This window comes from Musa acuminata, chromosome BXJ2-4 (genome assembly GCF_036884655.1).
Source record: "Musa acuminata AAA Group cultivar baxijiao chromosome BXJ2-4, Cavendish_Baxijiao_AAA, whole genome shotgun sequence".
Classification (NCBI taxonomy): Eukaryota; Viridiplantae; Streptophyta; class Magnoliopsida; order Zingiberales; family Musaceae; genus Musa; species Musa acuminata.
In genome coordinates, this window is record NC_088341.1 from 7,970,909 (window position 1) to 7,988,351 (window position 17,443).

Below are 17,443 nucleotides of genomic sequence, written 5' to 3' on the forward strand. Positions count from 1 at the left end.
AGTGAAGGAGACCTCAAAAGGAGCATGTGTACCAGCAAAGCTATCCCCAAATCATTGCCCATGGCCATCTGAGAGTTAAACAAGGTGTGTGGTCCTTGGAGCACTGAGTAGCCCCTACAATGATAACTCTGAACAGGCCATCCTCTTTTTTGACTAGCTAGGTTTTGCAGGACATGATCATAAGATATGTTATCTGGGTGACAGAACTTAGCCTTAACCAAGCTGATAGTGGTGCATAATGTACTTATCATCGAGGGCCATAACTTATATTATCCAGTCCAACCCAAGTCACGGCCATGGTCTTCTTTACCAAAGAGATTCATCAGTTCTGTTCTTGATCTTTTGTAGGCTGGCCAAAGCTGGAATAGCCATGATTAGACTTCTAACGGGAGGATGAGGGTATATTTCTTTTGATTAGCGCAGGAAGAGATGGCAGGGAAGACATGGGTGACAGTAAAGATGCTTCATATTTCCCATCCCAAATGAGATTTGTCATCTTCCACCATGTAGTGAGTGGTATGTGGAATAAAGAAAGCTGGTTTCTAAGTGGTATCCTTTTTATTGGAAAGGTTAGTAAGTACTTTAATTCCTTAATCGAAGTCAGATTGTTGGGAGAATAAATTACTTGTTAGGTAAGGAATAATAATTTTGAATATTTCTATAGACTTTCTCTTGCTTATTTTAAAAAAATAAAAAAATTAGAACTTAATATAAGAAGGTGTACATGAGATTTTGGATGTGAGCTCATGGATATGGAACTAAATTATTTTTATTTAAAATTTTATGATAATGATAAATTAAAAATTAAGCTTTAATTCTCTTCTTTACTCGATTGATTTTGATAGTGATAAATGACCATTTGGTCAATCGATTATTGGTGTGATTTATTGGCTCATGAGAAATAGTTCGGCATATTCACACATCTTTCTAAGGGTAAAAGGGATCTGACGAACTTATGAATCTTTGGTTCCAATACTCCTAAGTTAATATAAGACTAAATGACTTTAAGATAATTAATTTATTTAATTATTGAACGTAAATTATTTAGACTCAAATTAATAATAATATATGTATCAAACTAAATTATTTGCTCTTGATGCCAAGAATACAAGCAAATATTTTTTTATAAAAAATTTCCTCATGAGATTCTTGTTTTCAGAATGAAGAACATTTGAAGAAGAATATATAAATGCTCAAAAGATCAACGACAACAAAATAAATCTGCAACTTTGCATAAATGACATAATAAGGGCATTTATCATGCTTGTATTAATGACATAAACGACATGGGCAATATATAATTTACATTAAATCTTTAACTTTCTATGATATATATATATATATATATATATATTCCGTTGCTTTTGGTGGTTAATTGCCACGTGGCGAACCGACCGCGAATACCACGCGAAACCCACGGATCAAGGTATACGAACCCTCGCAAGAGGAAACGATCCATATATAATGAAGCAGTAACGAGCGAACTCGGCTCGTCTCGCGTCGCCTCGAAGAACTCTGGTGTTGGGAGGGAAGAGCTCGCCGATATAACCCTAATAGAGAATGGAGCAGGCTTTGTTGACGAGGCTGGAGTCCGCGGTGGCGCGGCTTGAGACCCTCGCCGCCTCGGGATCCGCCCCGTTGGTATCGTCGAGGGATCTCCCCGACCCCTCGGCCCTGGATCCGGCTATCTCGGCCTTCGAAGACCTGGTCGCCGACTCCCTTGGCCGGGTCTCAGCCTCTGCAGGGAAAATCGGAGGGCAGGTCCTCGACGCGACGAAGATACTGGAGGAGGCGTTTGCCGCGCTCAGGGAGCTTCTCGTCAAGGCCAAACGATCCCAGGTTGGTCCGCGTCCAACCCGATCTCTTCTTCAATGCCCAAGTATCGGTGATTCCTCGTCTTTTAAGCTCTCCTCCTTATGGTTTTCATTTGCTTCGAACTTTTCTTTTTTGGGTTAGATAATATTTGTTGGGCATCACGAATCAGGGAATTTAGGTGTCGAATTCGAGTAATGACAATGCTCTATTTCGTCTTATTCTGAATTGTTTAGTAATTTTTAACGACAATACTGCCCGCAAATGGCAATTCAAACGCATATTCAACACTTAAAACTGCATTGATTACAGAGAATTGTTTTAGAGAGGTGGTCGATTGTGATGGTAAAAGCCATTTCATTGCTTTCATCTTGCATCAGATCTTCAAATGTAATATGGTTCTGTCATAAATTTTCTCCTAGTTTAGAATGACAAAGAATGTGTCTTTTCTATAATTCATATGTTGTCATGTACTGATTTTTTTTTTGGCTAAAATCTTTAATCTATTGCAAATAACTTGTGGCAATCATATCAGTTGGTAGTCTCTCACCATGCCTTAAATTCACAGATTGGTTTATAGTTAACTTTAATTTGTTTTAATTAGTTTAGGAAAATGCTTTTTCTTAAGCATGTGGCACTGTGTCTACAATCTATTTATTAGGTTGCTTAATGTTGTTTGGAGTTTGATTGAGACTTTTTGTTGATGCCACAGAAGCCAGACCTTGCTGGTTTAGCAGAATTTTTAAAGCCGCTGAATAATGTGATGGTCAAAGCAAATTCCCTGACAGAAGGAAAGCGATCTGACTATTTCAACCACTTGAAGACAGTTGCTGACAGTCTAACAGCTCTGGCTTGGATAGGTTACTCAGGAAAAAATTGTGGTTAGTGCGTTATTATTCTTTGATCTCGTTCTTTTTACAATATGGCCTGTTCTTTTGCATTTTGTTTTATGTTGAACTTAAGTTTCCTTCTTTGACAAAATATATTCATTTCCTTCCAGGAATGAGCATGCCAATTGCACATGTGGAAGAAAGTTGGCAGATGGCTGAATTCTACAGCAACAAGGTATGTGTATTGACGATTAGATTGCAAGCTATCAGCTAATCTACCGGTAAGAGAACTAGAATATAGTATGGATCCTTAACTTGTAATGTTTCTGGGATGGGATATAATTTCTCATGTCATGTCACACATGGCTGCTCAACCTTCATAAGAAGTCTAATTTCTCAGCAGCTTGGTTATTCTGAACAGGAGATTGCCAAATATTCAAGAAAACATTCCTGGCATGAGGGAGGTCAATCACATGTATGTCATGTGGCCAGATCTAAGTATTAACTATAACATTCAAATAAAAATAGTAAAGGACAAGCAAAGATATATACAAATTTTCAAATAATTAGTAAGTAAATACGCTAACAATCAGATCAAATTTGTTGAGTTGCATTTGTACTCATAAGTGATAAACATAAGAAGTGGATAAAGATCTTATCACTAATTGTTATATTACAATAGATCATATATTGTAGTCCTGTAAATGTGCTCATGTATGTTAATAAGGAATCCATGCAAATCAAACATGTGATTGCATTTCCTGCGATATATGGATCGCATGTGTGATCCATATTTCGCATCTTTAGTTACGCTATATATGGAGGCTACACAACCCTTAATTCAAGTGAACTGTAACTAAATATGCGTATGAATCTCCATAAATTTCTTTTTTGGAACACCGAAAGACTCTAACTGGAGTAAGAGGAACATGGATAAGTGGAGAAACGTTTCTTATATTGTGTAGTAACTTAGTTTTCAAGAAGTAAAATCTCTGTCTGGACTCTGGCAACTATAAACTTATGCTTTGGGTTTTATTCCAATAAGAATGTTGAAATGTGTTTCATCATCAAATATAATGCTGACTATGAGAATGCAAAATGAAGAAAACTCTGCAGGATATTTGTTAAATTTTACGACTGGCTGTGACTTAAATGTTGCTGGTAAATTTAGGCAAGATGTATACTTGCTGATCAGCCTAAATATTGAATGCTAATAGGTTGCCCACCAATGTTTCAAAAAGCCGTCTGTACAGCTTCCTATGACAGTTAGATAAACGCTATGCAAGAAAATGTGTCAACAAAGCCTATATAATTTGCATGATTATGAAAACGCCATCATATATATGATTTATTTTTTCTTTCTACAACTATCCATTATATGATTATATATATGAACAGTATAATACATGGTCCACAAATGTATGATCATAATATCATACCCCTTTATCTATTTGTTGTTACTTAAAATAGCTTTGTTAATGCCCATAAATACTAACTCATAATTTCTTGATTTGACCCAGTATTATATAAACTATATATATATATATATTCTTTTATTGTACTAGATTGGACATAATTTTCATCATTTTAATATGAGATGCTTATTCACCTGGTCAGAGATCTTTTAGATTTCATGAATTACATTAGTTCATTTTAAAAATAATTTCCATCTTTTTGTATTCAGATTCTGGTGGAGTACAGAAATAAGAATCCAGATCACATAGAATGGGTAAAAGCCTTGAAGGAGTTATACGTACCGGGGTTACGAGACTATGTCAAAAGATTTTATCCAACAGGTCTTGCTTGGGGTTCTGTTAATTCTGCATCCTTGTCCTCTACTTCCATCACAAAAGCTCCTACAGCAAGCATCCCTGCTTCACCTCCTCCTCCCAAAGCACCACTTTGTAGCACAGAATCTGTACCATCACGTCCTAAAGAAGGAATGTCAGCTGTCTTTGAAGAGATCAGCTCTGGAAAATCAGTAACTGCTGGTATATGATGTTGTAGAATGAACTATTTTACTTTTGACCCTGAGGTAATGGATTAACATGAGTCGGCCTCTATTTATTAGGTCTGAGGAAAGTTACAGATGACATGAAGACCAAAAATAGAGTTGACAGAAGTGGTGCTGTAGCTGCAACTGAAAAACGTGGTCACACCAGTTCCTTTTCAAATAATACTAAGGCATCTCCCAAATTTGAGCTTCAAATGGGTCGAAAGTAAATAACTTTAATTTTCTTCCTAAAGTGGATACTACTTTAACAGTTTTATTATACTTATAGGGATCCTTTTCTTCGTATTATTGTTTTTGAATCATTTTTTATTTGTTAAATACATGTTGGGCAGATGGTCAGTTGAAAATCAGATTGGAAATAAAAACTTGATCATAGATGACTGCGACTCAAAGCAGTCTGTATATATATTTGGGTGCAAGGATTCTGTTTTACAAGTCAAAGGTAATCCTTAGGTCTTTATTTACATTTTCAGATGTATTTCTTCTTTTATGGTTATAGAAATTTAATCTGGTCCTCCTTAACATGTATATGGCTTTGGAACTTTACTTACGCTGCAGGAAAAGTGAACAACATAACTCTTGATAAATGCACCAAAGTGGGGATTGTGTTTATGGTCAGTAGAGAATATGCATGTACAAAGACTTTCTTTATATGCCATATTATTTATAGTTTTTAGATGTGATGGTAACAGTTTCTCTTTGTGCCTGTCATATAGGATGTTGTAGCAGCTTGTGAAATTGTGAATTGCAATGGTGTTGAAGTCCAATGTCAGGTATCTTAGCATTTTAAGTTACTTTTAAAATTGAAGTAAATTATGATTGAATTTGGAATGAATTATTTGGTAAAAATTAGGGATCAAATTGGATTGGCCAAATTAAACAATTTGGGTTGGGTCTTAAGATTTTCCAAAAATAAATCAAGAATAAAAAAATAAATGACTAAAAAAATCAGAAATTTAAATATATGAAATAAAAAATATATAAAAAAATATGAATCATACAAGATAAAAATATTGACTAAAGAGTTATATTGAAATAGTTAAACAATTACCATATTATCTATATAATTAACAAATTGGCATGGAAAATCAGGAAGGAATTAAGAAAGATAAAAACAAATCAAAGTTGATGGTTTGGCTGCTCCAAAATCAACACATCTTTTTCCCTAATCACTTGTTTAAGTTAAATGCATATCATGTATTCCAAAAATATTAAAATTAATGGGCTCTTTGAGGAATGCATTATTTATAAGTCCATGAGGAGTCACCCTTGGTGTCCAAGGGTTCTTCAGTTATATTCAGAAGGGCAAATGTCATATCCTTTTAGTCCCACTTTGAAAGTAAGAGGAGAATATAATCAGTTTATAATGTTAGATGAATCTACTACTATTAAATTATAGTCAAGTCTTTTGAACCTTGTGGTGGTGATCAGGTCTTTGTGACAAACAACATCATAATGGATCTAATACCAGAGATGAGATGATGAATGACTGAAATTGGAAAAGATTATCTGTAGAGTGAGGGAGATTGTTATATAGTGATATAGTCCCACTTTCTGAAATTGAGAGGAGAATTGTGTTGGTTCGTATGACTAGATGAATCTACTATCATTAGTTTGGGACTAAGTATTTTAAGTCTTATGATATAAATTTCTCAAAGTTAATGTGTCATTTTTCAGTCGATTCAATTGATGTTACAAAAATACCTTTGAAATCATTGATGAGTCATTCCTCAATTCATAAGTCATCCCATGCCATTAATAGGCATCTCCAGCTGGAGTCATCCATTAATAAATTAGATAGAACTTTTTCCAATTCGTAATTTCCATTTCTTTTATAGTTTTCCTTTATGTTAAGTCGTGTTCAACTATGCTGATTTCTATGAGCAGTCAGGTCAGCTCCAATTGATCCTGATTCGGATTACCAAGTTTCCAAAGCATAAGGAGTACCAAACATGATCAGGTCAGCTCTAAATGTTCCTGGTGCTCGCTGCCACCAGCCCATCGCTTACTGCCATTGGCCTACCCTGTACTCCTCTTCCTTCCTCTCCTCTTCGTCTTCATCACCTCCTCCTCCTCTTCTCCCTCTCCTCCTGCTCTTTTTCTCCTCTTCCTGTTCTTCCTCTTACCAACTCTGCTCCTTCTTGGTACCACGGCATGTACTAGTGCACTGACATATGGTGCGCTATCATGGTCACATGGTTCTGGTACTCGAAATAACAAACCTTGTTTTCAACTAGTAAATGATCATAGATGGATTAAGACTTCACATAGGACATATATCTGATATTTTACCAATTCTGAAAATGATAAAGCAATTGATGATTTGAATTAAAGTCAATTGAGTCAGCTGATATATTTTTCAAAAAGATGAAGTATCTTTCATTCCTGTCAGTATCTACTGTCTAGTGTGCATTTTCTCGTGTTATTTTTACTTCAAATGTATATCGCTGTTGTAAACTAGGCCATATATGTGCAGGGTTCAGCACCAACAGTATCAATAGACAATACTTCTGGCTGCCAGTTGTATCTAAGCAATGATTCACTCGGGACTTCTATAACCACAGCTAAATCGAGTGAAATTAACATATTAATTCCTGGTGCTGGCCCTGACAGTGACTGGGTAAGATTCTACTTTGTTTCCTTAATATTCCCTTCTCAATTGGCAGATAGAACAAAAGCATATTTCTTCATTTTATACAAAACATCTATATTTCATGCTCCATGTCTCCCTTTCTGTTATTTTTCACTTTTGTGTCTGAAATGTGGCACTCTGTGCTGGTATTAAGAGCTGAGGTGAAGTTTGTATCAGACCTGCACCTTCTTCTAAGATCATTTTGATTGTGATTAGTCTTGAAAATTTATACATAAATAGTAGGTCTAAGATTAAAAACATTTCGGTCATGTGATCTCATTCTTTGCTTCCGTTTATGCTAGTGAATGGGAGTGGAGTGATGAAATTTCAGCCAATCACTCTTCTTTCAGGATTCTTTAGTAGATTCTGTTTGTGCATTTCATTTCTGAATGAGCATTTTTTTTATTCAATGTCTTGCCAAACAAAGTTTAACCATAAATCAGAATTCTAAGATTAATAACACAGCCTATCAAATCTCTTCATTGGATCAACCTACTTATCTGATCAAAATTTGTGATATGTCATCAACAGAAGATGAGTTAGCCAGTAACCAATGTGTTATTGACTTACCGTTCCACCATTGTTGCTGATGACTGCAGGTTGAGCATTCACTACCACAGCAGTACCTCCACAATTTCAAAAATGGTGAGTTCACGACGGCGCCGGTCTCTCACTCCGGAGCGTAGAAATTCTTGTCAACAATTTTTTTTCGAGTTGAAGGTGTTTTGAGATTAAAACTTTTGGAAGGTCATTCTTCTGTAAGTTCCCTTTGATCCTTGTTGTCTTCACAGGCTAAGCTTGTATGATGCCATGTTGTATTTGTCATGGTGGTGTTTTCTTTCTTGAGGTGCAGTGTCTCTTCAGCTGCTGCCGCAGCTGCTACTTCTTCAATCTATTATATAAACTGAGAATTTGATTTTATTGGGAATAGCACATTTGTTGCTTTCTTCGAATGTTCACTAATTAGACACAGAATAAAATCTCATTATGTTCTTACTCTTCTATCTTGTGTACGCTTTGCCACTGTCATTCTCTTTCATTATAGGATAAAAAATATATTATATTTTTTATAATTTAATTCGTTAATCCATCGGCCCAACTGAGCTGTTACTCATCTATTTAAAGATAGCCTCCGGCCCACTTGGGCCTGTTTAAGTTTCTATTCCTGAAGGAGAAAATTCTGGAACCTTCTAGAGAAGTTGTAAACCCCAAGCTCCCACTTTTGTCCCTCCCTCACACTCTAAACTAAGGTAAAGTGATCTGCAATTATAGACGAGCGTCGGGGGTATAGTGGTAAATGACTATGCAAGACGGCCCAGCCCTTCTTAAACCCTAATGTGTTCGAGTTTGAGCAGCCAAGGAAGCGCAAAAGAGCATTTTAGGTTCTCGTATCCGCCATTGTTCCTTGCCGATGGCGAAGCGTCTGATTCCTTCCCTCAATCGCATCCTCGTGGAGAAGATCGTCCCGCCCTCTAAGACCAGCGCCGGGATCCTCCTCCCGGAGAAGACTACCAAGGTGAAACGATCGTCATTAATTGGATATATTCTTTGCTCGTGTTTTTCTTATCCTTTTTGTAATTCTATTATTCTATTCGAGTTTTGTCATGGTTTCCTTTGATGTCGATTTCTTCCGCTCCTGCTTTCACGGACCAGCTCTTCTTTTTTGGTTGTTTTTATTGACCCCTTTATCTTTTCGGGACAGATTTTACTCCCTTCCTACTTCGACGCATTATTAGGCTTGTTTGTTGTTCGATTCTATCTTTTCTTGTTTAATTGTTCGGTATAGCTTACATTTGAGGGCTTCCGGATTTTTATTCTTTTATACCATTCTCCTACCCGTTGATCTTTGAGTATTCTAATGATTGAAAGAAAATATCTGATGTTTTTTGGGAGGAAAGGCATTGAAAGAGGATTTTTCGTAGGTGTTTCTTTCCCGCGATGTTAGTGACTCGTGTGTTCATTGTTTGATGGAAATGAATCTGGCTTATTTTCTACAAGAATGTTATGAAAATATGTCTTTGGTTGAGTTCTGTGAAACATCTATTTGCAATTGTCTTTCAAACATAGCGTATATGTGTCATTCTGCACATGCATGCACACTTACGGTTTGCGAAGTTCATGTTAAAGTACATAAATTGAATTTATACACTGAAAAGGATAATTTTGCTACGACCAAAACAGAAATTTGTGGTATAGTACTTTTACTTTCCAAGTTATTCAAATAATGGTTATGACAACCGTTAAAGGTGCACAAGATCTATGTTATTTGAGGTTATACTATCATGGACGTATTCTGCAATGTTAAAATATTATAATGAAGTATAGGTATATTACCAAATCATCAGTGCCCACATTGCAGAAAGGAGATAAGGGGAAGAGAAGAAGAGAGACGAATCATATGCAATGGACACCAAGATTTGTGTAACTTCCATGTGTATTGACCAAGATTATAATGTGGAAATCCACCATACTTAGTTTCTATAATGAGGAGCAACCTCCATCAGAATCCCTAAAAATCAGAATGGTTTAGACCATCGACTAACCTAACCCTACTTGACAGATGTGTATACAAAAAGATTCAAGTAGAGGGTGTGGGCTTGAGGCTCTGTGAAACCCTTTTTTGGGTGGTGGTGGGAACTGATGACTGAATCTAACCGAGGGACTTCACCACCAACTTGGAAGAATGTACATAATGGCATGCAGTGGCTGGGAGAAAGATTTGACCTAAGAGAAAGCAAATAGACAAGCTATAAGCTGACACTTTTTGAGATGAAAATTGTGGTGGTTATGAAGTCTCACTAATGATTTTTTTTAGACCACAGAGTAAGATTTGGGAGTCACATTCTTGTGGTAGCTGGCAGTTAGTCATGCAATGTTCTTAAACCTGGCCATCATGCTTAAGTGACCGAGGTATGGCCTTTGTATGCACTATGTTGCTGCAAAAGTTACAAGTTGCAGCTTTTATGTGAATATTAAAAAAATATTCAATTGATTCCTAAGGTGTGTGTATATATATATGTGTGTATGTGTCTGTGTGTGTACGTACATATGTATATGTATGTATGTATACAAATACAACCACAAAGTGCACATTGAGGAACATAGTCCTTATGCGAGGTAGCTGCATCATATTTCTATGGCACATTTTTTGTTGTTTAAAATTAGCTGCTGAGTTTTATGCTTATCATTCTATACCTTTTTCTACAGCTTAACTCAGGAAAAGTTGTAGCGGTAGGCCCTGGTTTTCATTGTAGCAATGGGAATCTCATTCCTATCTCTGTGAAGGAAGGAGATACAGTCCTGCTGCCAGAATATGGTGGTACAGAAGTGAAACTTGGAGATAAAGAGTATGTTAAACTTCTTGATTATTTACTCGATAACCAAAACTCTAATTAGATTTTGCAGATATTTTTAATGAGCATATGATTTGTTAAATGAAGTATGAGACATAACTGTTGATTCCTGAAGCTTGTGTTCATTTTTCAACAGATTAGTTTGTCTATATTTTGAATACCAATGGTCAAACCGGGTTTGAGGTTTAAATTTTGTGCTATCATATGATAAGGGCTTGTTCCCACTTCCCATCACCATGGTGTTTGGCTGTCTTGTCATGTGTCATTTCATTTTGATGAAGTGATACTGCAGATCAATTCCAGTGCGAGCCAATTTATGTTAACAAATAAACTTAAAATAAGTGATCTAATGAATGCATTATATATATTATCTGTTAAAAGATTATTCGTTCACATGTTTTGTTAAATCAAATATTTGACATAAAATTTTGATAGGTTTTTTGTCAATAAACTCAATATACTTGATGAAGTAAATTTACTAATATTGGCATATGTTATATGTTCCGAAATTAATTGTTCACATGTTTTTTAAAATTAAAGATTAACATAAAATTGTAGTAGGTAAAACTATAATTTTTGTTTCTTGAGGATTTCATGTATAACTCTAAACCGAATCATACTTTGTAGAACGATAAAAGAAAATGTAAACCTAAACCTTTCTTAATTATCATGCAATTGGACTTTCACCATTATCTAAATATTTTTTGTCTGGTCCTAATGGAAAAAGATGGTTCATGAGTTTGGTGCAAGTCAACTTTAGATTAAAAAGTCTTGACTTGTTTGTTGAGTTGTGCTGAGTGTTGATTAAGCATATGTTTCTTTAATTGCAAGTTTAGAATACACTTTCTAAGAGAATGAGACAAACTTGCCTTAACCAGTAAACTCAACCCAGGCTGAGCTGCTAGCATTGTGAGTTAATCTGATCCAGAAATCATGACCCCAGTGCTTGAATTGATATTGGACTGTCTTAGTAACCGTTTTCGACTATTCATTTTCAGCTCTAATAACATGCATAGGTTTTTTGTAATAAATATTATTAGTTTTAATTGCAACTTAAAATTATATAGATTGGCTAGATGTTTAACCCCTATATAACCATCTTGGGAAAATTTATTACTTGCCATTGTCTGATAACTCAATTAAGCAATGTATTCTTGTTTATTTTCTCCTCAAGTAGGAACTACATGTTCATTGTCTCTCTGGATTACCAGACACTGCTGTGTTGATGTGGTGCTAATATTCCTTTGAACATTGTGCTTACGTTCCAGGTACCATCTTTACAAAGATGATGATATACTCGGTACCCTTCATGACTGACAAAGAGTACCACTGGGGCGATCCAACTCAATTCTAGCGGCTGTTGCTGTTTTGATCTACGCGAGGTGTAAGCAATGCCTACTCGTTTCATTGTTGTATTCCTTCGATAGACACATGATGTTCTTGTTTTGTTGGTTGCTGTTGGAAATGAGAAGTAGAACTGTTCGAACAGTTTAATTTTTGGGCGCAAGTATGATAGCCGTCTTTGTTATGCCGTACTAAATTCCCCGTGAATGATCCCATTAAAGTTTGGGATGATCCGATTAAATTTTTGTCAATTTTATCACGAGAACAAATTGCACACTTTGGGGCTTATATAGCATTATCATCTTCATCCAATTTTTTCTCTACAACGATGCCTCAGTCATACTATATAAAGATTTTTTATTGAAGTTGAGCTTATTGTAAATAAAAATCTTAGTTTAATTAAAATAAATTATGTATTTTTATTTATGATTTTTAATAAAAAATATTTTTATTTTATTTTTTTCTTGGTTGGTTTCTTTGAAATTTTTTTTCTTTTTGGGCTTTTCTTAGAAGTTGTTGCTATTTTTATTTTTCTTAAATTGTGTCTCATGTTTCTTGTAATATCATAAATGCTTCTTTTTATCATCCATTGCCCACCACCATCGTATCGTCATTATCGTGAGGTCTCATCATTATTGTGCGGCCTTGTCGCGATGAACTTCTCTCGGGCATCAAAAGGTTGTGGAGAAGGTCTAACTATTCTCGCTATAGGTTAGATTGATTTTCCTTCAACGCTCGGATCTTGTTGAGTAGGAGCTTGACCATGATCTTGTTGAGTAGGAGCTTGACCATGATGTCATGGTTGTCGGTGACATCGTTGGTGATGGCTTCCTTCTCGGGTGCGAAAGTAGATAGGCCTTACGGAGGGGAAAAGCCCTCATGATAGGGATTGATGAAAGTAGTAGGTGCTCCACAATGGTGTCACGAAGACGGAGGTGGTGGTGAGGATAACGATAATCTCTTTTATAAATAATAAAATATTATTTACTATTTATAGTTGTAGTGTTATTGATTTTTATCCTTTTTCTTTTTTTTTCCTTTCCCCTTGTTTCATCATCGTTGTTGATATCGCTCCCTGCAGACATCGTTGATCTTGCTCACTGTAAACGTCACTAATCTCGTAAATGCTTCTTGTTGTCGTCCATCACCCACCACTATCGTATTGTCACCATTGTGAGGCCTTATCATGATGATCGCCCTTTGTTGTCACCCTGTTATGAGGCAATTAGCTTGATTGATTATAGTCTTGAGGTTTGACTCGGGATCAGTGAGCTTCTCTCAGGTGGTGAAAGGTCATGAAGGAGGTTTGATTATTCATGTTGTAGCTTGGATCGCTTGCCCTTCAATGCTTGGATCTTGTTGAGTAGGAGTTTGACTGCGGCATCACGATATCGATAGTCATATCTCACCATCATTGATTGTCTCTTTGATATGGTTGGCAATGGCCTCCTTATCGGGTGTGAAAGTAGATAGGCCTCGCAGAGGGGAAGGAGGCCCTCATGGCAAGGATTGGCGAAAGTAGTTAGTGCTCCACAACGGTGCCTCGAGGACGGAGGTGGTGGCGAGGATAACGACAACATCTTTTAAAAATAATAAAATATTTTTTTACTATTTATAGCCATAGTATTATCGATTTATATCTTTTTTTTTCCTTCCCCACAACCCCTTATTTCATTTTCGTTGTTGATGCCACTCCCTATCAACATCATCAATCTTGCTCACTACAAATACCACTAATCTCGTAAATGTTTCTTGTTATCATCCATCGCCTACCACCACTGCATCGTCACCATTGTGAGGCTTTGTCGTGATGAACTCCCTTCATCTTCGCCCTACTACAAGCTGGTTGGCTTGGTCGCTTATGGTCTTGAGGTTTGACTCAGCGTCATTGGGCTTCTCTCGAGTATCGAAAGCTCATGGAGGAGGTTTGATTGTTCTTGCTGTAGGTTGGATGGTAGCAATTGCCAGTTATGGTAGCAACCTCCTTATCAGTAGTCTCTATCTCATCATTATTGATTGTCTCCTCGATGTCATTAGCAATGGCCTCCTTATTGAGCGCAAAAGTTAACAGGTCTCGCGGAGGGGAAGGACGCCCTCGTGACAAGGATTGACGAAAGCAGTTGATGCTCCACAATAGTACCACAAGGATGGAGATGATGGTGAGGATAGCGATAACGTCTTTTAAAAATAATAAAATATTATTATACTATTTATATTCATAGTATTATCATTTTCTATCCCTTTTTTTTTTCCTCACAATCTCTTATTTCATCCTCGTCGTCGAAGCCGAGGACATTAGAATCTCTTATCAATTTCGTTCACAATCTCTTATCATTTTCTAAAATAACGATAACATCTTATTTTCTATCATTTTCTATCCTTTTTTTTTTCTTCCTCTGTATTGACATTATTGATCTTCTACTGATCTTGCTAGTTGTAGATGCCACTCACCACTCTCCCATCCCAAGCACCCATCGTCTCTTTGCTAATTGCCAATGTTGCTTGTTGGTATCGCTCACTATTGTTGTCTCTTGATGTTGTCCGACTCTGTTTATCGCTCCTTCGACGTTGTCTTTCGAAGAGGAGATGAGAAGTAGAAGAAAGAGAGAGAAAAAAAAGAAAGAAAGAAGGGTATTTAGATTTGCAAAAAGCTAATTTTATAATATTTAAAAAATTTAAAATAAGATTATAAAATAGTAATATATATATATATATATTTAAAATAAAAACACGAGCATGGAAAAGGCCCAAAAGAGGACATTTTCAGGAAAATCGTATATTTTTTTCTTCTTATAATATCAATATTAATTGTCTCAAATTTCTAATTGTTTGCGAAAGCACTCACTACATATGTAGCCTGCTATTCGATTACTCTTTCTTTTCGTGGAACGTTATTGTCTTGCCTCTCCTCTTGTTCTTCCACTCTGCCATGCTTCCCTCGTCTCAAAGCAAACGCCACCTCCTCCTACTCCTCAACCCCATACCCGACTCCCTTCTTTCCATATCCTTCTTTTCTTCTTCTTCCAACTTCGCAACACAAAACCAGGCTCGAGCGCCACCGGAAAGCGACCTCCCCTCCCTCATCGCCCAACTCGTCCGTACCCACTCCGGCGACCCTCGCGCCTTATCCCGTAGCCTTTCCCGCCGCCTTCCTGACGATGCGTGGCCGCCGCCCCTCGTCGATCGCGTCCTCAAACTGCTCTGGAACGACGCCCCCCGCGCCCTCCTCTTCTTCCGCTCCCTCCTCCTCCTCCCGTCCTTTCACCCCGCCGCCTCCTCCTTCGACCATGCCGTCGACCTCGCCGCTCGGATCCACGACCACTGCTCCGTCCGCTTCTTCCTCAGTCTCCGCGGCCGCATCGCCCTCCCGCCTTCCCCCCGCACGTTCGCCATCCTCTTCGAGCGCCATACCAGCGCCGGCAAGCCCGACCGCGCCGTCCGGGCCTTCTTGTCGATGCACCACCAGGGGTGCCCCCAGGATCTGCACGCCTTCAACACCCTTCTCGACACACTTTGCAAGTCTCGCCGCGTCCGGAAGGCCGCCTCACTCCTTAAGGTCTTCCGTGATCGGTTTCGCCCCGACGCCGTGACGTACAACATCATAGCCGACGGCTGGTGCCGGATTAAGTGTACGTCCCAGGCGCTCGAGGTGCTGCGAGAGATGGTGGAGTTGGGGATCGAACCGACGAAGAACACTTACAACATTCTTCTCAAGGGATACTTCAGGGCAGATCAGGTGAAGGAGGCGATGCAGTTCTTCAAGCAGATGAAGAAGCGAGGACGAAAGGATAGTCCCAGCGATTCAGAATGTCGGCCTGACGTCGTCTCCTACACGACGATGGTGCATGGACTAGGCCTTGCAGGGCAGCTCGACAACGCCCGGAAACTGTTTGATGAAATGGTTGGTGAGGGATGCTTGCCTTCAGTTGCGACTTACAATGCTTTGATCCAGGTTATTTGCAAAAAGGGTTGTGTTAAAGATGCCATCTTGCTGTTTGATGAGATGTTGAGGAAGGGATACACTCCGAATTCCATTACCTATAATCTGGTGATTCGAGGGCTCTGTCATGCTGGAAAGATGGATGAAGCAATGGAATTTTTCAGTAGGATGAAGCTTGATGGATGTGAGCCCAATGTGCAGACATATACCATTCTGATAAGGTACTGGCTTGAGGAGGGGGAGTTCGAGAAGGGCTTGGAGCTGTTTGGGAGGATGGGAGAGCAGGAGAGCTGTTTACCGAACTTGGATACGTATAATGTCATTATCAGTGCGATGTTTGTGAGAAGACGGCCTGAAGACATGCTGGTAGCTGGGAAGATGGTGATGGAGATGGTCGAGAGGGGCCATTTGCCAAGGAAGTTCATGTTTAATCGCATATTGAATGGTCTGCTGTTAACTGGGAATCAAGAATTTGCAAAGGAACTTTTGAGATTGCAGGAGAAATATAGATGTCTGCATCGAGAGATCAGATTGTGAAACTTAGTCAGTATCCAGATATGTTGTTTTCACTTGGGGGCTCATATCTAACATTTCAGCTTTACATTATGTGCAGTTAAGGAATTAAAGTTACTGCTGCTAAACAGCCTGAAGACTTGAGTACTGTAGAAGCAGATGTTTCGAAAGAAAATTATTACCTTGTTTCGGATACTATGACCGAACGTGCATTCTTCTTGGCAAGAATTGGTAACCTGTAGGACAATTTTATTAGCAGCACATCATTTGGTGACCTGAGGTGACTTATCGAAGGAGGAAGGACACAGGTAAACTGCCTACTCAGAACTAACATGTATCTATTGCCTCGATCGAACAGATATGTTTAGTGAAAGAGCTTCTAGTATTCAATGTTCGTCGGCCTGGATTATGAAGACAGATGGAGTGTGTGGTGCTTCCACATTCCTTGGCAGTGTTCTGCAGTTTGTTGCAAGTCTGAGTACTGAGAACTCACAAGATCATGGCACCATCAAGTTTGATGCTGGCATGATCACTGGGATCTGAGGTTGCAAATTCCATGAAATTTATGTCCCCATGATTTAACACATCCTTTTCATGACTCCGAACTGAGAACTCACAAGATCATGCCACCGTCAAGTTTGATCATTGACAGGACATGTCTACTCTTTGGTACAGAATATTTGGTGTTATCTTGTTCATTCTTCTCTAGTTCATGCCGCGGGAACCCTACCGTATGGATTCCACTTGCTGAAGGCCATTAGGAGAAGAAAATTGTTGCGGATAAACACTCGAATCAGCCGGTGTAAGCATTAGCTGAGGAATGGATCAGTCATTGGAATACTGCTATTTTTGTATCTACACTTCATTTCTCTGTTTAAGATTCTTTTGAGGTGATATGTCTTTATTTAATTATCAAGATGAATGAACAAGCAGCTCTTGCTTTTATCAAATGTAACATTATCTTTTAATAATTGATCAGCTTCATAAGTATTTATTCCTCTTGAT

The 17,443-nt window shown here is 38.0% G+C and overlaps 3 protein-coding genes across 5 annotated transcripts; all 3 read left to right on the forward strand.

Moving 5' to 3' along the window:
* Positions 1–1,422: 1,422 nt before the first annotated feature.
* Positions 1,423–8,489, forward strand: LOC135609830 (cyclase-associated protein 1-like). Of its 3 annotated transcripts, none has more exons than XM_065103511.1 (10): positions 1,423–1,839; positions 2,528–2,693; positions 2,813–2,877; positions 4,327–4,633; positions 4,714–4,861; positions 4,989–5,098; positions 5,215–5,270; positions 5,373–5,429; positions 7,133–7,276; positions 7,888–8,489. In XM_065103511.1, exons 1-10 carry the CDS (start codon positions 1,561–1,563, stop codon positions 7,972–7,974), a joined length of 1,419 nt encoding a protein of 472 aa, XP_064959583.1. In that variant the 5' UTR covers positions 1,423–1,560; the 3' UTR covers positions 7,975–8,489. The 3 variants fall into 3 exon arrangements, with proteins under 3 accessions (XP_064959583.1, XP_064959584.1, XP_064959582.1); XM_065103510.1 differs by having other exon boundaries at positions 1,426–1,839; positions 2,525–2,693; XM_065103512.1 differs by lacking the exons at positions 7,133–7,276; positions 7,888–8,489 and adding an exon at positions 6,544–6,730 and having other exon boundaries at positions 2,525–2,693.
* A 140-nt stretch (positions 8,490–8,629) lies between these two features.
* LOC135609831 (10 kDa chaperonin, mitochondrial-like) lies at positions 8,630–12,135 on the forward strand. The gene is made up of 3 exons (XM_065103513.1): positions 8,630–8,804; positions 10,496–10,635; positions 11,910–12,135. Exons 1-3 carry the CDS (start codon positions 8,700–8,702, stop codon positions 11,956–11,958), a joined length of 294 nt encoding a protein of 97 aa, XP_064959585.1. The 5' UTR covers positions 8,630–8,699; the 3' UTR covers positions 11,959–12,135.
* A 2,712-nt stretch (positions 12,136–14,847) lies between these two features.
* Positions 14,848–17,442, forward strand: LOC135609832 (pentatricopeptide repeat-containing protein At1g74900, mitochondrial-like). The gene has a single exon (XM_065103515.1). The coding sequence runs from the start codon at positions 14,915–14,917 to the stop codon at positions 16,460–16,462; it is 1,548 nt and encodes a 515-aa protein (XP_064959587.1). The 5' UTR covers positions 14,848–14,914; the 3' UTR covers positions 16,463–17,442.
* Position 17,443: the final 1 nt, after the last annotated feature.

Excerpts from the sequence above, each read along its gene's own strand:
- LOC135609830 (XM_065103510.1), top strand. The coding sequence starts at position 1,561 with ATGGAGCAGGCTTTGTTGACGAGGCTGGAGTCCGCGGTGGCGCGGCTT. Across the intron at positions 1,840-2,524 it reads TCAAGGCCAAACGATCCCAG|AAGCCAGACCTTGCTGGTTT; the intron begins GTTGGTCCGCGT and ends TTGATGCCACAG. Across the intron at positions 5,430-7,132 it reads GTGTTGAAGTCCAATGTCAG|GGTTCAGCACCAACAGTATC; the intron begins GTATCTTAGCAT and ends ATATATGTGCAG.
- LOC135609831 (XM_065103513.1), top strand. The coding sequence starts at position 8,700 with ATGGCGAAGCGTCTGATTCCTTCCCTCAATCGCATCCTCGTGGAGAAG. Across the intron at positions 8,805-10,495 it reads TCCCGGAGAAGACTACCAAG|CTTAACTCAGGAAAAGTTGT; the intron begins GTGAAACGATCG and ends CTTTTTCTACAG. Across the intron at positions 10,636-11,909 it reads GTGAAACTTGGAGATAAAGA|GTACCATCTTTACAAAGATG; the intron begins GTATGTTAAACT and ends CTTACGTTCCAG.
- LOC135609832 (XM_065103515.1), top strand. The coding sequence starts at position 14,915 with ATGCTTCCCTCGTCTCAAAGCAAACGCCACCTCCTCCTACTCCTCAAC.